At 42.0% G+C, this 24,039-nt stretch overlaps 1 protein-coding gene across 1 annotated transcript in view; it reads right to left on the bottom strand.

The window, feature by feature from the left end:
* Window positions 1-2,150: 2,150 nt before the first annotated feature.
* Window positions 2,151-24,039, bottom strand: part of CBFA2T2 (CBFA2/RUNX1 partner transcriptional co-repressor 2) — a 37,717-nt gene continuing 15,828 nt past the window's right edge. Inside the window, exons 4-10 of the mRNA XM_068987135.1 lie at window positions 20,660-20,841; window positions 19,509-19,762; window positions 16,751-16,836; window positions 15,586-15,781; window positions 11,909-11,977; window positions 6,586-6,776; window positions 2,151-3,186 (exon numbers count right to left, since the gene is read on the bottom strand). Of these exons, the coding sequence (XP_068843236.1) occupies window positions 2,887-3,186; window positions 6,586-6,776; window positions 11,909-11,977; window positions 15,586-15,781; window positions 16,751-16,836; window positions 19,509-19,762; window positions 20,660-20,841 (1,278 nt within the window). The 3' untranslated portion in view covers window positions 2,151-2,886. The remainder of the gene's footprint in view (window positions 3,187-6,585; window positions 6,777-11,908; window positions 11,978-15,585; window positions 15,782-16,750; window positions 16,837-19,508; window positions 19,763-20,659; window positions 20,842-24,039) is intronic.

Raw genomic sequence — 24,039 nt, 5'->3', positions numbered from 1 at the left:
GCTCCCATGCTGGCTACTTCCAGTCTCCTCCGGCTCCTGCAACCATCCTTCACTGGGCAGGAGTGATGTGCCACTGCTTGTCGCACTTGCTTTTGATCCCTAGGATAACACCGGAGAGCCCAGGAGCGCTGACAACACCTCAGTACCACCACCATGTCTTTGTCCCCTTACACTGTAAAGGTTGGTCCTCTAAGCAGTCTGATTACATTAAGATGCTTTAAATCTAACTAGATGAAAGGGGGGAGCCTGAATCTGCACCAACAATGTGATTATCAGCAGACACGGGAAACCGAGTGGGGAACCTGGACTCAGCCCTGCCCCTCCAGTCCCCTCACCCCATTCCAAGACTATCCCTTCTCCTCCCAACTCCAACCAGAGAGCTGAGACTTTCAGAAGAGAGGGAGCTGGAGAAAGGGATTCTTTACATATAAATAGGAAGTTCTGGACAGATGCCCTAGCAACCGGCATGTGAAACTGACCAAAATGAATACAGCACCAGGCCTGAGAACTGAATCGCAGTGTGGAACACTGCTGAAATCTTTAGCTTGGTCTTTGGGTGGCACGTGAGCAAAGCAGTTTAGAACAGCATTACAGAAATTCTGAAAACTAAGCTGTCATTGGATCCACAGTCCACAGAAGGCAGCTAGGACTTACCTGCACACTAGACCTAAACCTTAACTGCAGAGACTGATATCGAGTCTGATGAACAGTGTTCGGTTGGCTTTTGCTCTTTATTCCAACCCAAGAAAGCCTGAGCTGCCCTGGCTCGGCCACTGAAGACTTACAGGACACACCTCGGTGTTCATCCAACTTGCCGACGAAAAAGGGAGCTGAGGTCAGACCCAGTGGACACCATGAGACACCCTCTTGCTGCCACCAGATTTATAGGCTCAGTGACCACCTCTCAAGGGACATCTCTTCTCAGGGAAATGCAGGCAACTCCTGTCTGGGGTTCTGGTTTCATCTCTGTTAGGCAGGATACCTCAACTGCTGCAACTAAAGGAAAGCTGAACAATAAAGCAACTATTCTGTTATTCTTTCTCTGGGTATACCTTACTTCACATAGCAGAACTCTGGATATTTTAATGGTGCCTCATACTGAGTTTAAGACAGAAAATCCTTGAGTAAGGTAAATTAAGGACTTAGCATTTTTACTTATTTATTTACTTGGCTGCTCTGGGTCTTAGTTGTAGCTTGTGGAATCTAGTTCCCTGACCAGGGATAGAACCCTGGCTCTGCATTTGGAGCACAGAAACATAGCCACTGACCATGGACCACTAGGGAGGTCCTGAGACTTAGTTTTTAAAGTAAGATATACCTGCATGTAAGGATAATGCTACCTATGCTGATACCTTACTGGGAGCTTTCAATTCACTCTGGTCAATGTGCAGAAAATGGCCGTCTAAAGCTGGGCTTTCAAGGGTTGGCAGGAGCAGGGCCAACCAACTCAATCCTTGGTGCAAGAGGGTGCTAGAGGCTTGGAGTTGGAGAAGGGGAGGGCCAGAGTCCTTGGGCTCCCAATAAAACTTGAATGGCAAGGAAGAACGTGTGTGGCAATTCCTAACATTTTAAAGGGAGTATAGGTGGTGTCATGTTTGGACAATCAGGTAAGCAGCTGGAAAAACTCCCTGAAAACAGGAAGAAAAATTGGTCAGGCTCTCACAAATGGTTGTCACATTTCAGGGAACTTTTCTTAGCTCAAAGAGGGTAGGTATCAACAAAATTAGAGAAGGAAAACAGGATTGTATGCCCAATAATAAACTGACATAGGACATATAATGACAAAGTCTGAAGAATTCTTTCAGGTCCAAAAGGGTTGCTCAGCAGTGACCAGGCCTTGACGGGTGAGGCAAGTCACAGCCACACCACATCACATCCTATGGGTCAACTATGGCTTCAGAGGCGCCAAACAGAGACCATGGGAAGAAGATCCACCCAGTGATCTGGACACGCACGGTCTGAGATAAAAGGACACAGAACAAGACGACTGTGCAAAGAGCCAAGTGGTGACCAGAGTTTCTGCATCTCCAACAGATGATCCATTCGATAACGTGATGGCACTAGTTTGGCCAACATGCTCAGAGAGAACAGACAATCCATAATTGAGTCTCATTCTCCCTCAGACCAATCCATGCGCTGAAAACTATTTTCTGCATAAGCAAAATCAAAAAAGAGAGAGAGGAAAAAAAATGGGTCCCAAACTAAAATAGCCAGCCAGGCTGGAAAATCTTGTCCAACATGATCTGTGATGCTTGGTGGAAGTTTTATTTTTTATTATGGGTGCTTTTACTGAAATGGTGACTTCTTCCTATGGTTTCTGAAAATCTTACATCTGAACGGCAGGGCCGACGAGGGTGTCCTGAGTGCTGCTTTCTGTCTGCCCAAGTCCCCAGGGACTAATCAGTGGCACCTGCTGAGGGTGGAAATGGGCTCAGGGAACTGTTCAGGGGCAGAGGAGCCACTCCTGGTGAGAGTGCGCCCTCCTTTCCGGCTTGCTATCAGTCTCCAGGCCTCTGTCGTGGAAGGACGTTGGAGCAGGAGACGGTGAAGGCGCGAGCTGCCTCCAGCCTGACTGGGCACACCTGACAGTCGGCTCTCTCACAAGGCAGGGAGGAGCTGGTGGTCTACATGGAAAAGTGGCTGGCCATGCCAGCTTTAGCTGGGAGAGCAAGCTTGGAAGCTATGGAGGAGGCAGCTCCAGCCAGCGGCCATGTGCACACAGGTGGGAAATGGACAAGTGTGTGGACAGGCTGGGGCTTGAAGTCTTCCTGCCTCCACTTCTCTTCTGGATGATGACCCAACAGCGACTGGCACTGCTTCACAATGCCAGCCTTTGTGCGGAGTTCTGTCGTGCTGTGAGGTTGCCGGGGGAAGTGAGTCTAGGGCTCAGAGTCCGTTGGTGTCGATGGCTGTCACAGAGGCCGGTGTGGAGGAGCGTGAGGTGGTTGCCGAGGTCTTGTCCAGGGCTGGACTGGGGACGCTGCAGTCGGCAGACCGGGCTGAGGAGCCCCTCCCTCCAGGAAGCAGGGGTCGGCTCTGGCTGTGGGGACTCTGGCCGTGTAGGTTCTGGCCACAGAGGCGGTGATGCCGCTCCCAATCCTTATGCTGGCAGAAAGAGCCGCAGTATCGTGCGATGTTGCAGCCACTGCAGGTTTCACTGGCTTTGCGGCCACAGTTCCAGCAGTTCTGCAAGACACAGGCATCGGTCAGCTGCTGGGATCCTGGGGGGCACACCTGCCATCACGTGCCAGCTCCTCTGCAGAAGAGGCGGCGGGGCCGTGTGGGGAGAATGTGGGCGCTGGAGCTGCACGCCCCTGTGCCTGTACTGCCTGCCCTGCTGCTGCTTTCTGTTTACTTCTGTGTTTCAGGAAAACTACCTACCCTGGGCTGCGGGGATAGCAACACGAGGGAATGTGAAGACATGCACACATCACTGTAGGGCAGGTGCAAGTCCTGCTGAAGGCAACAACTCCTCGTTTTGATTCATTTTAATCCTCAGTGACCAAACCAAAGCAAACCAGGCTCCCACATCATAGCTATCTATTCCAAGACCACAAATGTGCTTTAGACAGTTTTCTTTCCTACCCTTTGCAATGCAGAAATGATCTTGACTGTGTTCACTGACAACACCTGAAATCTTTAAAATAAAAGGCACCTGCGAGGGTACTAGGCTGGGTGGCCACGAGTGAGGGAAGCTGTGCTACTCACTCTGTGCCCATTCTCCATTCAGTGATACATCCCGTCAGAGGTGGGCTGGGGGTCATGGGGCTACTTCCGGTCTGTTTACAAGAGCCCCTGCAATACCTCAGAACCTAAGGCCCCAAGGTCTATGTCAGGGAGTTTCCTTCCTAGTTTTTGCTCCCACACCTGCCCCTTGGTACTCTCCTCCCTGACACATGAGTGTTTTACACCTAAGGTCTCCACAACCCACTTATGGATTTGATCAGCCAGCTGCACCCTCCCCTGCAGGCTCTGCAGAATGGCAGAAGCCAATTATGAGGCCTGGCCTGATGATCAAGGAAGAAAGATGCTGTCTCTTCCTCAAGTGTAAAAACAACTAATAAACAACAACAACAAACGACTGATAAGAGCAAAAAGGGACCTTGAGGCCCCCCCACCTCCTGCACTGTACAGCTAGATGGGACACTGAGGGCCGGTAGGCAGGGCTTGTCTGAGCTTATAAAACGATCACGTGGCTATGCAAAACCTGGAACCTGGGCCGCCTGTCTCTACTATTCTCAAGGGACACACTTAGTTTCAAAGAGCAACAGAAAGGACTGAAGATCCCTTCCAATACTAGAGGCTTCTCAGGAAATACACTCCAGGGACTTTCCCAACCTTGCTAACACCAACACTGGAGAACCAGAATCAGGGACAGATGTCATTCTTAGGATCTTCACAGATCCTCAAGCAAGCTGTATTCCAGAAAATTTCACACTCTGAAAGGCTGACTCCAGACAATGCTTTGGTCAAACAGTACTGCTTGTGGGGAATGTGTTTCATGGAGCTGTTGTGGAAACATAGGCCTTTACTTCCTCTGTCCAAGTCTGCAAGAACATCTCAAACTGGGCCAGAGGATTAAATCAACGGTGCTTTCACCTTGACCACCACTGAAAAGCTAGGGTGAAAAAGACAATTTGCATTCCCTATCTCTGTGGCTTTGCCCTGACTTTACCAAAAGGCTTTGCCAAGAAACATGATGAAAGGTTTACTGTGGTCATCACCCTTCAAATCAGCATTCCTCAAAGATGGAGCAAAGCACATGGCCAAACAGACCTTGTAATTTATGGGGGAAGGTTATAAATCTGAGTTACTGGCCAGGGAAGTCAGAGATGGTATTCCAGAATATCCTTTGACAAGCAGGGGCCATCAGTGTATGTCAGTTGCTACTCCAGGTGTGGCCTGGGGAACACCTGTATCAGAATGACCCAAAGCCCGAAGTTTCCTGACCTTATTTCAAACCTGGCTCAAAGGAGAAATGATTCCTATCTTATACTCAACTGCTAGTCCATCACGTTTGCCAGGAAATCTAGGCTGGGGACAGAAGGGTATCTCTACCTGAGGTGTCATTCCAAGGGAGATGCTTGGGTCTGGCCTCAGAGGACGCAGCTGCTCTGCAAGAGTAGGAGCTGCCACACCTACGTTGTTAACAACATAATAAAATCCTTTCTGTCTGAACAGTGCACTGCAGTTTAAAAACACTTCCACAGCTGTGATCTAATTGTATCTTCCTTAAAAAGTATGAGATCAGCAGGACAGGGGCTGCTACTCACCCACTATACAGAGAAGGAGCTGACCCCCGAAGGGGACGCTCCCAGTGTGAGGGGAACTGGGACGAGTGCTCAGGGCTCCTGGGCTCCTTCTGCTCTACCGAACTACCTCTCACAGGATGAACGAAAAACTCCAGGGGTACCGCTAGATATCAAGCAGAACTTTTTGAGTGAACTGGAGGAAACCAGCTCTCTTGGTCCAACACAAACTCACTCAGAGCATACGCCCTGCTATCCTGCCTTGTTTTGGAAGGAAAGTTTGCAGGGATGGGTGCCAGTGTATGCCTCACCTGCAAGTCACTTTGTGCCTTGAATATAGATATTGATATGGGTGGCTATAATGAATCCAATACACAACAAAAACAAATAGGAGAGGAGAAGGAAAAGGGGAGAGTCAGAGGAACTATTTTCTTCCAAGTCAGCTGGAAAGGCTACAGCAGGACTTGCCCACGTCCTTTCTCAATGGCCACACGATAGTTAGGCACGTTCATCTTCACACTGTCATGCTTAACACTATTCTTTGAGAAAGATTTAAGGAGGATGAGAAAATAAAATTTCTGTCGTTTAAAAAACCACCACCAACAAAAAAGCTCAGTTCTTTGTAACCTTAGGAATATCCCAGAGAGTACATGGGATTTACCTATTTATAGAAACAGACTTGTTTCAGGACTTAAAAGTTTGTCTTAAACCTGAAAAGTAACTGAAATCAAAGTTAAAGAAAAATTTCATTACATTTGAAAGGGCTGTTAGGATGTTTCTGTCATGTGCCTTTTAATTATTTTTTTCCTCATAGTGGTACAAAGCACCACCATGTCCCAGGGCAGGCAGGCAGGCCTGCCGGATCTATCCCCTGAATCCATGAAATAACTAGCCTCTTTGTAAACAGACTGGATGCTGCAGGACCCTGCACTGCCTTTCTCTGGCTTCAGTGATGTGGGATTAGGTCAGTTAAATTCTCGAAATCACAGTTTCCTCATTGGCAAAGCTGGATTCCAACAACACCCACAACCCCTTGTGAGGATCACAAAGACCACAAACACCCTGAGCTCTGTCCATGGCGCCCAGGAAGCCCACTCAGGCAGGGGTGGTCACTGTCGCCATGCAGTTCCACAAGCTTCAGGGAGACTTCTCATAACTTAAACCAATATAATGAGCCAATATGCAAGAACATAATAATCGAGAAACAAACCTCTCGGGAACTGAATAAAAATTATAATTATCTAGTTCAAGAGAGGACTGTTGGCTCTTACTGCCCCGCACCTGAGAGGAAAGCAGTGGGCTTGGTCCCCCCAGCCCCGGCCCCCAGTGCTCTGACCTCCGTCGACTCTTCCTGCTCGTTTATGACGAGAAAGGCGTCCTCTGCAGCCTGCCGTTTGACGTCCGCTATTGTCTGCTCCATTCGAGCTCTCTCGGTTGCAATCACTTCAAAGGCTTTTTGCTCTGCCTCAGCAACAGCTTTCTGTACTTCTGACATGGCCTGAATTTTCACCTTATTCACAGCTTCTTCTGGAAGAAAGTGACAGTAAAATCAACTGGCCGAGAAATCTCTCCCCTCCTACTCCACATCATTTCAAAGAAGGGACAGAGGTGAAACATGGTTTTTCTTCTAAAAATACTTATGACAATGGCATTCACTTTCATTCTTATCTTCACTTGTCTATTCACGCGATCATTTGTTGGGTCTGCAGACTCAATCACTTGTCGGCACTATGCAAGGTGCTGAGGCGACCTCGGTGACTAAGATGTAACATATTTTCACAACCGTGCTGAGGGGACATGATACTTGTCATTATCAGGGACGAGAATTCCAAGGGGAAAGGTAACCAGGTCTGTAAGTGGCAGAGGAGGATCAGGAAAATGTGTCTTGGTTGAGACAGTTGGTGGAAAGGAATCTTCTAGTCTTGTATTTCACGCTAAGGAATTTGGCCCTTCTAAAGAAAATGTGAAACCCTAAAGGGGTCTAGGCACAATGAAAAGAGTGAGGGCAGAGATACCAACTGAGAGGCTGGTCAATAATCTGACTGATAAATAGAGATTCTGAATGTAGGTAGGAGCAAGTAACACAGAGGAGGGGGTGAGACAGAATGAGGCTGGTGCACCTAAGGGTCTGGAGGTGGAGGTAAAGGTGAAGAATGGAAGTGCTGTGCATTGAAACAGATAATGAGCAAAATGCTGGTGTGGAGTTAAGCAAGAAGGCTGAGGTGCATCTAGGTACAAATCACCAGGAGGTAGTTAGGTACAGAAGACTGAACTTAGTGGAGAAATGCTGCCTGAAGATATAGCTCTGGGAAGGTTGCTAGGTGCTCTGGGCTACAAAAACCCCAGCTGCCATTACCCCACTTGGATCCTAATCAGTTCTTCCCATCAGACCCTGCTTAGTTTCCGCAGGATGTATACTCCAGGTGACATACGGTATGCACCTAAGCCTCAGTCCTAGGTCCCAATGTGAATGACGTTCCTTCTGAGTCCACAAGACTGGACAACCGTGAAACCTAAGGACACTCCCTTACTGCCTGGTTCTTGCACATGGCCGAGGTTCAAAGAGGGTTCACACACAGGGTTCTAGGGTGCTAATCTAGAACCTTCCATCATATTGCTCCAGACAAGAAAAGTTTTCACCCCAAATGTCAAGGGTGATGCTGATAACTATTTTCATTTCCCATAATTCTACTTTATGTCTTGGTAATATAATATACACTTCCCCACTGCCAACTGCAAAGATTTTTCTGAAGTGCTATGTAGTTTTCCAGATTAGTTTTAACGGTAAGATAATATTCTGTTGGTGCCACACTGTAAATTCACAATATCATTCATTGACAGGTGGGCATTTCCTGGGCTGCCTTTCCTTTGCTCCAGTTCAGTTCAGTTGCTCAGCTGTGTCTGACTCTGTGACCCCATGGACTGCAGCACGCCAGGCTTCCCTGTCCATCACCAACTCCTCCAGCCTACTCAAATTCATGTCCATCACGTCAGTGATACCATCCAACCATCTTATCTGCTGTGGTCCCCTTCTCCTCTTGCCTTCAATCTTTCCCAACATCAGGGTCTTTTTCAATGAGTCAGTTTTGTGCATCAGGTGACCAAAGTATTGGAGTTTCAGCTTCAGCATCAGTCCTTTCAATGAATATTCAGGACTGATTTCCTTTAGGATGGACTGGTTGGATCTCCTTGCAGTCCAAGGGACTCTCAAGAGTCTTCTCCAACACCACAGTTCAAAAGCATCAATTCTTCGGTGCTCAGCTTTCTTTATAGTCCAACTCTCATAACCATATGTGACTACTGGAAAAACCATAGCTTTGACTAGACAGACCTTTGTCGGAAAAGTAATGTCTCTGCTTTTTAATATGCTATCTAGGTTGGTCACAGCTTTTCTTCCAAGGAGCAAGCGTTTTTTAATTTCATGGCTGTAGTCACCATCTGCAGTGATTTTCGAGACCAAAAAAGTCTCTCACTGTTTCTGTTGTTTCCCCATCTATTTGCATTGAAGTGATGGGATCAGATGCCCCGATCTTTGTTTTCTGAATGTTGAGTTTTAAGCCAACTTTTTCACTCTCCTCTTTCAACTTTCATCAAGTTCTCCTTCACTTTCATTAAGTTCTCCTTTGCTTTCTGCCATAAGGGTGGTGTCATCTGCATATCCGAGATTATTGATATTTCTCCCAGCAATCTTGATTCCAGCTTGTGCTTCATTCAGCCCAGCATTTCGCATGATGTACTCTACATATAAGTTAAATAAGCAGGGTGACCATATACAGCCTTGACATACCCCTTTTTCCTATTTGGAACCAGTCTGTTGTTCCATATCCAGTTCTAACTGTTGCTTCTTGACCTGCATACAGATTTCACAGGAGGCAGGTCAGGTGGTCTGGTATTTCCATCTCTTTAAGAATTTTCCACAGTTTGTTGTGATCCACCCAGTCAAAGGCTTTGGTGTAGTCCTTTTTTATATCACTGCTTCTTTAACAATTTGTGTCTAAATCGGGATCATTCCTTACAATCATGGATTGTAGGGAGTCATTCCAAATTGTTCAGTTCAGTCGATCAGTCGTGTCCGACTCTTTGCAACCCCATGAATTGCAGCATGCCAGGCCTCCCTGTCCATGACCAACTCCTGGAGTTCACTCAGACTCAAGTCCATCGAGTCCGTGATACCATCCAGCCATCTCATCCTGGGTCGTCCCCTTCTCCTCCTGCCCCCAATCCCTCCCAGCATCAGAGTCTTTTCCAATGAGTCAACTCTTCGCATGAGGTGGCCAAAGTACTGGAGCTTCAGCTTTAGCATCATTCCTTCCAAAGAAATCCCAGGGCTAATCTCCTTCAGAATGGACTGGTTGGATCTCCTTGCAGTCCAAGGGACTCTCAAGAGTCTTCTCCAACACCACACTTCAAAAGCATCAATTCTTCGGCACTCAGCTTTCTTCACAGTCCAACTCTCACATCCATACATGACCACAGGAAAAACCATAGCCTTGACTAGACGGACCTTAGTCGGCAAAGTAATGTCTCTGCTTTTGAATATGCTATCTAGGTTGGTCATAACTTTTCTTCCAAGGAGTAAGCGTCTTTTAATTTCATGGCTGCAGTCACCATCTGCAGTGATTCTGGAGCCCCAAAAAATAAAGTCTGACACTGTTTCCACTGTTCCCCCATCTATTTCTCATGAAGTGATGGGACCAGATGCCATGATCTTCGTTTTCTGAATGTTGAGCTTTAAGCCAACTTTTTCACTCTCCTCCTTCACTTTCATCAAGAGGCTTTTTAGCTCCTCTTCACTTTCTGCCATAAGGGTGGTGTCATCTGCATATCTGAGGTTATTGATATTTCTCCCGGCAATCTTGATTCCAGCTTGTGTTTCTTCCAGTGCAGCATTTCTCATGATGTACTGTGCATATAAGTTAAATAAGCAGGGTGACAATATACAGCCTTGACGTACTCCTTTTCCTATTTGGAACCAGTCTGCTGTTCCATGTCTAGTTTTTTTTTTTTTTCCCATGTCTAGCTCTAACTGTTGTTTCCTGACCTAAATACAGGTTTCTCAAGAGATAGGTCAAATGGTCTGGTATTCGCATCTCTTTCACAATTTCCCAGTTTATTGTGATCCACACAGTCGAAGGCTTTGGCATAGTCAATAAAGCAGAAATAGATGTTTTTCTGGAACTCTCTTGCTTTTTCCATGATCCAGCAGATGTTGGTAATTTGATCTCTGGTTCCTCTCCCTTTTCTAAAACCAGCTTGAACATCAGGAAGTTCACGGTTCATGTATTGCTGAAGCCTGGCTTGGAGAATTTTGAGCATGACTTCACTACTGTTATTTAAAAATTTATTTATTTATCTCTGGCTGCACTCGGTCTTTGCTGCTGTGCATGGGCTTTCTCCAGTTGTGGTGGGTGGGCTTTTGACTGCAGTGACTTCTCTTGCTGTGGAGCATGGGCTCAGGGGTGTGTGGGCTCAGTAGTTGCCATCTGCAGACTTCGCTGCTCCCACCACATGTGGAACCTTCCTAGACCAGGGATCAAACCCATGTCTCTTGGATTGGTAGGCAGCTTCTCAACCGCTAACCCACTAAGTAAGTCTACTTTTTACTATAATTTTTAAATTTGTTTTAATTCTTTTGGCTGTGCCATGTGGCATGTGCAATCTTAGTTCCCCAACCAGGGATCAAACCTGTTCTCCCTGCACTGGAAGCTCGGAGTCTTAACCCTGGACCACCAGGAAGTCCCTGGATCACTCTCTTCTAAAAGGAAAGATTCAAAAGCATGCAAATGAGAAATGATTTCAAAAATACCCACGTGTTCACAGGTGGTAATACTTAATAATTCATTAAGTATTATTATTCATTAATTTTTAATCTTATTAACCCATTAATAATTATTTAGTGAAATTAACAGGGTCCTCTAAAATTTTGTCAATAATTAGGTGTTAAAGACTTTGGGGGCTAATTGGTCAGGGCTGCATTATCTTGTACTTTCCTGACTGTCAGTGAAAATAAACATTTCTCATAACATAATGTGTCTGTCTATTTGTTTATATTATGGTCTTGAAATTAAGTGGGTATTAATCTTTTTGTAGAAATAAATTTTTTCTTAGGGAGAAACCCCAAAACTATTAATTCTACTGAGAAAGGGAGGCAAGAAGGAAAAAAAGACTAGTATTTGGATAAGGTAATATGAGGTTAGCATAATCCCTGTCTTTCCACAACAAGCAGTTCCTACCCTCCCTTATTCTTGTAGAAAATGACACCTAGCAAGAACAGCCTTGACGAAGCTAGAGACAGTGAAGGTGAAAGGAAGAGCAGACTGAACCAAATGTGGGAGTGTGGGAATACAGTGATGAGGACAGGCAGAAATGAATTAAACTATACTTCCAGAAACAGGGCATATAAATAGGGAAGAGTCGGTTACTTAATGCCTCCCAGTAGAAGCAGGTGAAAAGGACTTGGATGGACTGTACAGAGCCACTACAAATTCTCAACCAGCAAGGAACACAACAGGCAGTCCAGAAGTGGGGACAGCTAAAAGGGAAGAAGCAGGGACTTAGAGATTTTTGAAGAGGAAGTTATGAGAAAATCACCTTTTCACAAATATGTACTCTACACTCAAATCAGTGAGTACATGTGACCCCTAAGCAGACAGACATACCAGTCTTTTTCCAAAACTCCACAGGTACATATCCTGTTCCCGGCCTACTGTTGAATTCCCGCTGAGAATCTACAGAGAGAGAGAGAAACAGCATAGCGCAGAACTGTCTATAATTGGCATGTTTTACTTTTGTGGAAAACTCTCATTCACCACTTAGAAAGATTCAAACATATACATTCATTTACTGGAAAAAATATTCTGACAAGGAATAAAATCAGATTATAATAGTACGTTTAATTTTTAGATGCTCCCTTGCTAATTATTGGAGAAAAGCAAATCAAAACCATGAGATGTCACCTCATACCTATCAGAATGGCTGTCATCAAAAAGACTACAATAACAAATGCTGGCAAAGGTGTGGGGAAAAGGGAGCCCCTGTGCACTGTTGGGGGAATGTAAATCGGTACAGACGTTATAGGAAATAGTATGGCAGTTCCTCAAAAACTAAAAACTACCATATGATCCAGCTACTCCATGCCTGGGTGCATGTCTGAAGAAAATGAATACAGTAATTAAAAAAGATACAAGCACCCCAATGTTCACAGCAGCATTATTTGCGATAGCCAAGATATGGAAGCAGCCTAAGTGTCCATCAACATATGGATGGATAAAGATGTGGTATCTTCATGGTATTTCCAGAAGTCAAAATTTTCAGCTCATTTACTAAGAAAACTAGAGTTTCAGAGGCTATTAATCAAAGGTCAGACAGAGAATGCAAGTATTTAGATCAGAGGTGGGGGACAGGAAGAACTGTGGTTCTGTAAGAGGATGCTCTAGCAGGAGAAACAGAATGAAGCACTTGAGAAAGCCAGTGCGGCAACCGTGGAAAAACGGTGGATTGAGGCACAGGGCACATGACTGGCCCCTGTGCTGCTGCTCTTTTAGTATTTCTATGTGTTTAGAAAACTTCAAAACAAAAAGCTGAGAAAAAAAATTGTCTTGAAGTATAGGCATACAACATTTCTTAGGAACACTAATTTGCTAATAAGTGAGCCCAGGAGTGGAGGAGGTAAAAAGTGGGATAGGGAAGATTTTCACAATCCACATGTTTCTGTACTGCTTGACATTTTTGCAATGCAGTTCATTTTTTAAAATTCCATTAAAAAAAAAAGAAATGAAATATCCAAGAAAATGAAGGGGATCTAATATTACCAGATATTAAAACACATTCTGAAGCTATAATAATTAAGTTTGACATTACACTGGGAAGCTATCCTAATTGCTAAGCATGTATGCTGGTTCTGGAATAAACTTAATAAAGCTGTAGGACTACTTATGCCAAGTTTCTAACTTTTTTAAGCCTCAGTTTTGCCATCTATAGATGAATCTAATGGTAGTTCCTATTATCTCCATAGGCAGGCTTGAAAACCCATGTAAAAGGCTTATTAGCACTGGCAGGAACACAGTAAAAGTCCATACAGCTATTATTACCAGAAGTGATAACTAATATAGTCAGAAAGACTCTAATACTTAAGACTATAATATTTAAGTATGAACAAAATTAGCATATGATAGTTATTTCATGCTAACAGGTAAAGGATGGGTATCAATTGATGGTAGGAAAATTTAAACTATTTGGAGAATTTAAAGTTGGATAGCTAATATGCAAACACATAAAACTTGAATATAGATGAAATTTATTGTGCTCTGGGAAGGGATCAAGGTCAAGGAAAAACTGCAACTAAAATGTTAGATTTGACCCCATATTAACTATCTCATCCATTAAAACAAAACAAGATCAAGTGAACAAATATGCTTGTATCCATAACTCATTAATTTACAGCTAAGGGTATCCTGAAGGAAAAATTCCCACCTATAAAGATTTTATATATCACCTACCATGAAACAAAAAATAAGCAAAAAACCTTAAGTTCAACAATAAGAATGGCTTAAAAAAATAATAGTATATTTACATGGTGGAATACTGTAGTAGTAATTAAAATGTTGTTTATAAAATCTTCAATATGAGAAACATGTTTAATACACAGTTATGTTTTCAAAGAAATCAACAGAAAGTTGTAATACAGAATTCTCAGATACATTCCAAAGCTCTTCAGTGTGGGATGATGAACTAGTAAATTCGTTATATGTTTCTGTGTTTTCTACAATGAGCCATACGGTTTGACTGTTAAAAAAAAAAAAAAAACAACCATAAACAACTTCATGAGGTTGCTCCAAACAAAAAGAAATGGTTCTCTACTGTGGGAGACCAGGTCCCATCTCAGACAAATTACATCAGAACCTCTGGAGCTGGGGCCATGGCACGTTTTCCAAAGGTCCTTAGATGGGTTCTGAGGGGCATCCAGGATTAATGACTAAAGAAAAGTGCTTGGCTTAGAACCCACTGTTTACAGTTAAGGTCTCCCAAACCACACTAGGAGCATCACCTCTCTGTAGGTCATATATGTACGCATATATATACTTTCTGCTGTAACAATGGTAAAGTCCTTTTCAGCTGATTCTTTAAATATTGGTACACCTTGATCTTTCAGTTGCAGGCATTATTAATTGATTAGGCTTTTCAGTGGGAAAGAATTTCATTCTTTTTTCAGCCCACCAGACATAATAAAAATTTCCTTCTTCCCCTCCCCAAAATAAATATACTCAAATTCTGTTACATCAATAATTACAAATGAATTTGTAATTATTTCAAATTCAATCTCAAACTCTATTCCTATGGTATCAATACATTATAAATTCCCTTTTCTTTAAGAAATCTCCAGCCAGCTTCTGGGCTATTCTAGTCTGAACTGGCTACTTTCCAGACTATTTCAGCCTGGAAAGTCCCACTGTTGTTTGGGATCCTCCCAAGTATCCCAGAGATTCCCTTCCTCCATGTCTTTCCACTTTATGGTTTATTTCCTGTGTTAGGGCACATCCTACCCAAATGCGGTAGATACTACAATGAAGGCAGATGGGAGGCGATTTTTTTTTTTCCCCTAAATTGTGGGTTATTAATCTTAACAACTGTCTTGTTAGAATTCTAGGTGAAACAGTCTGATCACAGGTGGCCCCTCATTTAGCCATGTCTTTGGACAGGGCACTTTGTTAGCCACTAGGTGAATGCAAGGGAACATTTTTGGAGGAATAGTTTCAGGTGGTATCCTGAATATATCCTGGATTGAGAGCTCAACAATTTTCATCTCTACTGCTTCAGGATGGAAGAGGCAGGAAGGGACGACCCAGCTTAGAACAGTAAAACTACTTGTTTTTTTGTCCAGGCAGAGGTTGATAAATGGTATTTTTCTAGACAGGGAGTGGGGAAAAGCGGAGGGAAGCTGAGGTGAATATTTTGAGGGCTACTATAAGAAATGAATGAATGTGATGTACATGAGATGTCCCAAATACATTCAGCCAGGCTTAATTTAACATTCAAACACTCTCTGAACATCACCCCATACTTATATACAGTAGAGAGTTGAAAACAGAACAAAACGGCAAACATTCTCATTCTATGTGGGGAAGACACCATTTCTTGAACATATCAGATACTGACCAAGTTCTTGACATACTTTGTGATTTACTGTTCATAATTCCCAAGGTCTTTATAATTCCACAATCAAGTACCATCTTCCTTTCAAAGGAAAATATAAAAAGCCTCAAATATAAAAAATAACAACAAGAACAAAAGATATATAAAAAGCCTCCCTTGCCAACTAAAGAGACCCTCCCCTTACCATTGCTGAGAGAATCTGCGCTCCCAGGACTGTGCTGCCTGGAGACCAACTCACTCCCTGTTTTCCTCATCTCTGTGTTTTCGTTGAATCGTCTTTTCCAGTAGTTGAGTTCTTCACGGTCTGACTCTTGACAGCGCCGCAGGACTGCCATGGAGCGCCTTGTTTTCTCTACCATTTCCATAATGCAGTTGAGGGCCTGAGCCAGGCAGGAGGTCAGGCGGAGCCCCAGAAGAAGGACATTCAGACAATCAACAGTGAACATCGAGGAGAGGTAAACAAAATACACAGAGCAAAGGCTTAAGAATCTTACAGACTGAGCAACAGAGTTTACATTTGAAAGCCTATCTTACGGCTTCTCTTTAAATATATACACATACGTTTCTTTTTCTTAAGATTTCAAACTAGTATTTTTTGGATTCTTCACAGCTGAAGCAGCCAGTCTCATAATGTGATTCTTCAGAGTATGGTGAAAGCACAGTACAATCTTTGTCCAGAGCAGGTTTATGTAAGAATGCAATCAGAGAAATTATGTTCAGAGACAACACCACTCAGAAAGGAAAAGCTACTGTATGTATATTTTAAGGAGCTATGACATCCTCTCTTCACTTTTAAGTCAGAGGGGAAACTCTCTTTTCCAGTGGGGCAGAGAACTTAACTTTACATTCTGTGCCAGTGTACTAACTCTCATTTGTATTTAGAGAAACTCCATTTATTATACCAGGCCCTGTGATAAGCACCTTGTTTATCATTCTAACTCCCCCTGTAAATTCAAATATAGCATTAGTTTTTTTAATATATAAAAATTAAGCCTAAAAATGGTAATGGGCAAGTTCCTTCCCCATTTTTAGACTTAATTTTTCTATTTTCCTACCATTGCAAAGGCAGGATGTGACAAAGCTGGGACCTAAAACTCATAAACCTATGTTTTTAACCATTATACTACAGCGTTTCACTTGGTTATGACCTAAAATGAAAACCCACCACAAAGATTTGGGACTTATTCTTCACACTCTAGCTTGGGGAGTAGGAGATAAATCAGCTATCACTGCAAAGACACTGCAGCTCTGGTTAAGTTCACTTCAAGCATACACACTCTTACTCTCAGTAATATTTAGGATGAAAAGTAGTAAGTAGTTAGGAAAATTATACACTGTAAAATTCTTACATGATCAAGATGTTTCCATTCATCAGCCCATTCCCTTTCTGTCAAACGGTGGTCTACCAACTCATCTTGATAGCCTCCATTTAGACCTATTAGAAATTAAATTAGAAGATAAAGGGAAGAATATAGTAAACAGAATTCTACCAAGTAAATGCACATTCATTCATACTAGCTATGAGCACATTGTTAACGCCAATGATTCATAATGACTTAAAACCACAAAATGACATAAAACCAACAAGAAATCACTACTCAGAATGTACTAAAAACTCCTACAAATCAATTATGAAGGACAAGTAGGCAAAAAGAAAAGTAGATGAAAGAAATAAATGGTTACGTCCCAGACAAAAAAAGCAGAGATGATTTATAAACATATGAAAAGATATTCAAACTTATAAGTAGTCACATGGTGTAAATAAAATGTTCACGAAGATAATTTGACATCTCTATTGGAAAAAATTAAATTGTCATTCATACTAAGTATTGGCAAGGTTGTGGCACAATACAGAGATTTAATCACTATAAAAAGAGTTGGTGCTGTACAAGCACTTATAAACAATTCAGTATTCCCAAAGTATTATTTGTTGCATGGTTTTGCAAGAATGCAATGACTGTGAATCAAGGGTATACTGAATTATCCACTATTTTGAAAAATCATGTCATATATGTCACCACTACTCCTGGTATCTGAATCATCAATGTAACACAACTGTGTGCATGCTAAGTCACTTCAGCTGTGCCCAACTCTTTGTGACCTGTCATCAGTCTGAATTTACAGGCGTTGTGTTCGTAGTGAATCTGTATTTGTGCAACCATCTGCTCACTTCATCATATCTTTTTGTGTAGTCATGCCTGAGCACTAACATATTATAAAACACGGTTACATAGTAATATCCTACTTTAGAATACTGACCCTAAAACTATGGCACTAAGGCAGGCTATGCAGTAGTAGTGGTGCAGCTGTGTCTGACTTGCTACCCCATGGACTGTAGCCTGGCTAGGCGCCTCTGACCATAGGATAGTATCCATAAATTTCATTTTAGGAGAATAAATTAGGGGAGTGTTACAGTTTATTTGTTTAAAAATGAGGGGTGGGAAATGATTAGGTAAGAACTATTTTATTATGGCATATGCTTTCAAAAGAGGACTGGGGAAAATGACAGAATCTATATCCAGATTGGAAGGCAAATGGTTGATTGGAAAACAGAATCATCAAGGTAGTGGATTAAAGATCTCTCGAGCAGAACACTTCAAGATGAAAAAAACCCTCTTTCTAAAACTGGTAGAAATACAAGGAAAACCTGAGCAAAATGCAGTTATAGCTAGTTTGTGGCATTCTTTTCTCTAATGGATTCAACTGGCAAAAAAACTTGTATGAATATGGAAGAAATCAATAGGAAGTTTCATTTTTAACATAAAATGAAACATACAGAACAGCTGCTAAGGGAGGCATCATAGCATACTGGGAATATAGCCAAGCTCTCAGCATCAGACAACTGGGGTCAGAATCTTGTTTTTGCCACTTTCTAGCTATGTGATTCTGGCCACAGTTCTATTTTCATGTATAAAAAGATGTAAACTCCATGGAGCCCCATGTGTGAGGATTAAATGAGACAACCGACATATACCACAATCTAAGTACTTAAGACTCAGTAAATGTTGGTGGATGAGAACATCACTGCTGTCACGGCCCTCACCATTCAGCTACCACTGCATGAAGCCAGAGCCCTACTGTGGTTCAAGTCTCTGAAAGATGACAGTGAGTCTAAGTCAGAAGGGGGACAGGCGAATGTTTTGCAACGTTTTACTCCAAAGGGCAACCCACAAATGGAAATGTATGGGCAATCCTGGAAGCTAGTAGCCCTCTGGTTCTCTGTTCTGACACACCTCAGTAGAACAACTGCAAGAACCTTCTGCAGTAAAGTTACATGAGTACATGACAAAGAGCTTTGTTCAAAACTGATCTCACTCTGCATCTTCCGAGTCTCTTATAAATGTTATCATACTTTCATAATTGAAAAAAAAATTTAATTAAAAAAACCCAACTGATCTCAGGCGAGGTTTGCTAGGGGACTTTTTGTTTTTTCTTAAATTTAATGGTTGCTGAGGACGCATATGCCAGGCATTCCTGGCACATGACAACGACCCAGCAGAGGGGGTGGTTTTCTTTCCGTTTTAGAAATGAGTAAGCTGAGGCACAAGAAAGCCGACACAACTTGCATCAGATCACACAGCTAGTTATAATGCAGAATCAAGATTTAATTTCCGGTATGCCCCACCTCTGACCTAAATGTCTCTGCACCTTTTACCACGTTTTACATCTTTGTTGCTTAACTTCTAAAACATTTCACTCTGAAATAAACTTAGACTTATAGAAATGTTGCAAGAATAAAGAATTCTCATATACCCTTCACCCAGATTTCCTAAATGTGAGTAATTTTATCTCACTTTGCCATTCTCCATTTCTTTTCTGAACTATATAAGAATAAATAATACCCCTTTATTTTTAAATGCTTTTCACTGCATATTTCCTAAAATGTTTAGCCCACTTCCACGCTATAATGATAATAGAAACAAAGTATGAATTGAGATCAATTTCAAACAAGAATACTATAATTCTAACATTCTTTTCATGTATGATATTGTTTTATCAGTGGGAAAAAAGCAATGATGATAGTATTTTGCTTTATCACTGAGAAGGAAAGAAAACCACGAATTCAATCTGAATTTAAATCATTACTGTGCTGTTTATGCCACTTACTAAGATTGTGGTGTCTATCACGAACTTCTCGATGTTCTATCATCTTACTGGGCTCACGATATAGGTGGGAAGTTGCGATATCTTCTAAGGTGTAGTGCTGAAGAGGCGGAGGAGTAGGATGGAACTGGCCCCCAGGATTCATGAGGGGCACAGTGAGGGCAGGACTGTGCCGGGGAGCAGGGCTAATGGTACACACTCTCTTGGTAGGAGGCTCAGGAGCAACTGTGTCTCTTTCAAAACTGCTTTCTTCCCGCCTGTAGAAGAATGGGCAAGTACATGTCTGAACCTGTCAGCAAGTGTTGGTGCAAACATTTCCCAGGCACCTACTATGGGCTATGTATTATGCATTTTCACAAACAGGAAGATGTTAAACAGTTTGAGATGAGGCATGAACTGAAATGTCTTCAGGGGCTAGGCAGATAAAGGCAACCACTGATTTATCCCAGCATAAGAGGAGAGGTCAAACCCATCCACACCAAGCAGAAACGTTTCAACCTAATGAAGCAAAAGAGAAATTAAGGAGATGACACATGTTCTTACTTGACAGGACTATCGAAGATTATGGCTTCAACTATGTTTAGAAATGGTGTTCAATGTCAAATTTGCTACTGTGGAGGTCAGTATTGGAAAGAGACAATTCTCCACACAGGAGGAAAAAGGCTCACATAATTAATATACTTGTAATTTGGTAGGATTTTTAGTCATTTTCTTCAATTGTAGCAAATTTTCCACTGTTATTAAAATGTTGCTTCCTGAACAAACCATAGAAAATAGTGTTAGATACTCATACATAAATTTCCAGGATAAATTAAATTAATATAAATTCAATTTTCAAAGTAAAGTGATTACATGTTTATAAGACTTCACATCAGAAAAAAATGCCTTAAACAGATTGTATTTTCTATCGTTTTGGAGCAGTGGACCCACAGAATACTTGAGAGCAGAATTTATCAGCAGGGGTGTACAGAGTCATTTGAAGAGTTGAAAAGCACTCTGCTGCCTGATGCTGTGACAAAGCAAAACTAGCCTTAGAAATTCTGAGTCCATACCTATATATAACCACAGTCATCCAGTTCTTTTTCTTTCACAAGAAAGGGAAAGCTCAGAGCCGTTCCAGAAAATCAAGGACAAAGCAGCTCTTCTCGGCTCACCTCTCTGGACTGGGCCTTTTTCCATTTCCATGCACTTCCATGAGCAGCTCAGAAGAGTCAGCAGGGGACGCAATACTTGTGTTGAGCAGAAGGTGTTCGTGCTGAGCCAGGTACTGGGATGGGGTCTGCTTGGCGGCCCGAGCGCAGTGCAGCAGTTCTCGCTGCAGCAGAGGCAGGTTGGCCTTGAAAAGAAGAGGCAGGGGCTGGAAGGTAGTTTTCCCAGTGTTGGGCCCTACACACAGGGCTCAGTACCTCCAAAGGCTTTCACAAACAGGGTACCACAAAACAAAAGCCCTTCTCTCCTTGTCAGTCCAATTTTCATATGACATCCATTATACTGAGCTTAAATTTTAACTTGTCTACTGTCCCCACAAGATCTAAATCCCTTTAAGCAAGAAACTGTGCTTTATTTACCTTTGTGGCCCCAGTACAGAGTCAAAGCTCAATAAAGGTTTGTTGAACGTAATAGTTGCAAAACTTAAAACATTTTTGAAGACTTTGACCAGTTAGAGAATTAGTAATGCCTACACGGGAGTAGGAGGCACTCACTCTTTCCTTTCTCATTTTAAGTCCTGGTTCCTACAATGCAGGAGACCCAGGTTCGATCCCTGGGTTGGGAAGATCTCCTGGAGAAGGAAATGGCAACCCACTCCAGTACTCTTGCCTTGAAAATCCCATGGACCAAGGAGCCTGGTAGGCTACAGTCCATGGGGTCGCAAAGAGTCAGACACGACTTAGTGACTTCACTTCACTCTCTTTTCTGAATCCTAGGACATTCTGATAGCACAAAAACCTTGCCTTCCTGTTCTTGCTTAGAGCTGCCAGGGAATTCTGGAAACAGCGATTATTCTGGCTTAGTTGGAACATGGGGTCTTGAAAAAAGTAACAGGAGTGATAGGAACGGGGCAACAAGCCTTAGACTAGTTAGTATCTGAGTATACACAGGTATCCCACGGGCAGAATCTATTTCTTACTGTGGTGCTCCATTGAGTACATACCTTATTTTGTAAAAGGATAATTATTTATGTACTGATTATTTTTCCTTCTCCTCAAACTTAAATCTCTAATGAGACAAATCATACAAAAAACACTGTGTACCTTTAAACTTAACTGTAAGTCCTTCATGTTTAAAATGTACTTTCCCCATATTTATTTTCTTAAAAAATAATTATATTTTCCCTCAAATTTGAAAACAACTCAGACTGAGCTCATAAGTCTTTATCCCAAGGGAAACAGATGAGCAAGTGAAAGGAGAGTTTAATATATGCAAGTACTCATCCCTTTACCAACAGTTAATTTAGCAAGCACCATAATTAGTGACTGTTTTAAAGCAGAAATAAATTGAAAAAAACCCAAATGCAAGCCAAAAAGCTGCCAGAACAACCTACCTCATGCTGTTTTCCAAAATAACAAGAGTTAGGAATAGAGAATTTGATGATATAAAACACTTTTAAAGTTTTCTATTTTATAACTTCAATCTTGTAGCAACTGTAAAAACTTAATTGGAAAATACACAATGTTAGATCTCTATGCTTGTGACATGTGCCCTTTGATGAATTTTTAAAAATGCTAATTGTTTCCTATTAACACACATTTCCCAAATCTCTCTGATTCTGGAGTCTTGGGGGAAATAATTATCTACTGGCTCTGATATACAGAAAAGAGACCAAGATAGAACTCACACAGCTGCTTCAAGGCTGAAAAAGGCATCCCAGACGGCTCTGAGAGGCCAAGGCGTCAATGCCATCAGAACAGAGCCCAACACAGGCTGTGCATGGAGACCTGTGCATTTCCTTGCGTGTCTCTAATGCTCTCATTTAAAAAACCCCAAACACCAGAGTCAGTACTTCAGTAGTTGACTCAACCTTTAGATGCTATTACATTTTCTTAGGAAATAAAGAAGGTACAGGGGCATATTTATTTTGTCGAGACAAAAACTGATATTATGTGAGTACTCACATTGTGATAAAGGAGAGAAATTAAATTTCCAGAAATATTGTATTGACAAAAGTCAAAATATAAAAAATTTGAGGTCAGTTTTTTTTTTTTTTGGTAATAGTCTACTATTAACGAAAAGAATGAAATTCATTTGCTAGGGATGGACTGAGGATAACATTTTTAGCTTATTTGGAGTTGAAAGTAAGTATTTCCTATCACCAAATCGATCCCAATGTTCATCTGTAAAAATCATCCTTCTCTCTAGTGCTTGGTAAAACCATGTAGTGGGCTGGATACAGGTCATAAGTCTCCAAACTGTGCTTGCCTTTGACCTATTTTATAACACTGCAACTTAACCTTTAGATGGCAATGCAAAAACTTGCTGTCTGTGAACATGCATAAAATTACATGCAGCAAAGGTTCTAGAGACTTTTCCCTTGCCCCACTGTAGAAGCAGCCAATTTTACTTTTGTTTGCATATTTTTATTTTGGCCACACCTTGTGGCATGCAGAATCATAATTTCTGGACCAGGGATCAAAACTGTGCCCCCTGTAGTGTGGAAGCACAGAGCTCTAACCAGTGGACTGCCAGGGAATTCCCTGTTCACATATTCTTAGCAACAATCCTGATCTATAATGTATATTCTTTGGCTTCTCTCCTGAACAGGTTATAACACTTTATAGATTCCCTCATTAATAATGAATTGAATTAAATACAATTCAAATTGTGTGACAGACACAGGTTCAGTTTTAAAACATCTTTATGAGTTATAATATCACTTGTTTACTTTATTATTTAATTGGAAAAAAACTGCTTTACCATGTCGTGCTGGTTTATGCTATATAACCACTCAAATCAGCTGTAATTCAAGGTCATCAGAGCAGCAGGCTTGGTACCCTGTGTTATACAGCAACTCCTCACCATCTATCTGTTTTGAACATGATAGTGTATATATATCAACACTACTCTTTCCATTTGTCCCACTCTCTCCCTTCAACTGTGTCCACAAGTATGTTCTCTATGCGTGCACCTCCGTTCCTTCTCTACAAATAGGTTCATCAATACATGTATATGCATTTATGTGTCTCGTTTTTAAAAACTACTGTTTAATAGGGAAAAATAGCATACCACCTTTACCAACTAATCAAAGTCAACATTACCAATTACGAGACAAATAACATCTATGTCTCCTGATAGCATGCAGTGATAAATGCATAACCTTGCTGTAATCATAAAGCAGCATCAGAAAAAGCCAAATTGAAGTACATGCTATAAAATAACTATCACACACTCTTTAAAATCCAGATCATGAGAGACTAAGAAGCTGTTCCTGATTAAAATGAACTGAAGGGACACATGACAGTGTAATCCAACATGTGATCCTGAATTAGATGAGGGACCAAAAATCAGGACATTTTGTTAAAAAGGACATTGGAGGGAC

This window comes from Capricornis sumatraensis, chromosome 15 (assembly GCF_032405125.1).
Source record: "Capricornis sumatraensis isolate serow.1 chromosome 15, serow.2, whole genome shotgun sequence".
Classification (NCBI taxonomy): domain Eukaryota; kingdom Metazoa; phylum Chordata; class Mammalia; order Artiodactyla; family Bovidae; genus Capricornis; species Capricornis sumatraensis.
Note: the sequence above shows the minus strand (reverse complement) of the source record. Positions and strands in the feature narration are given on the sequence as shown.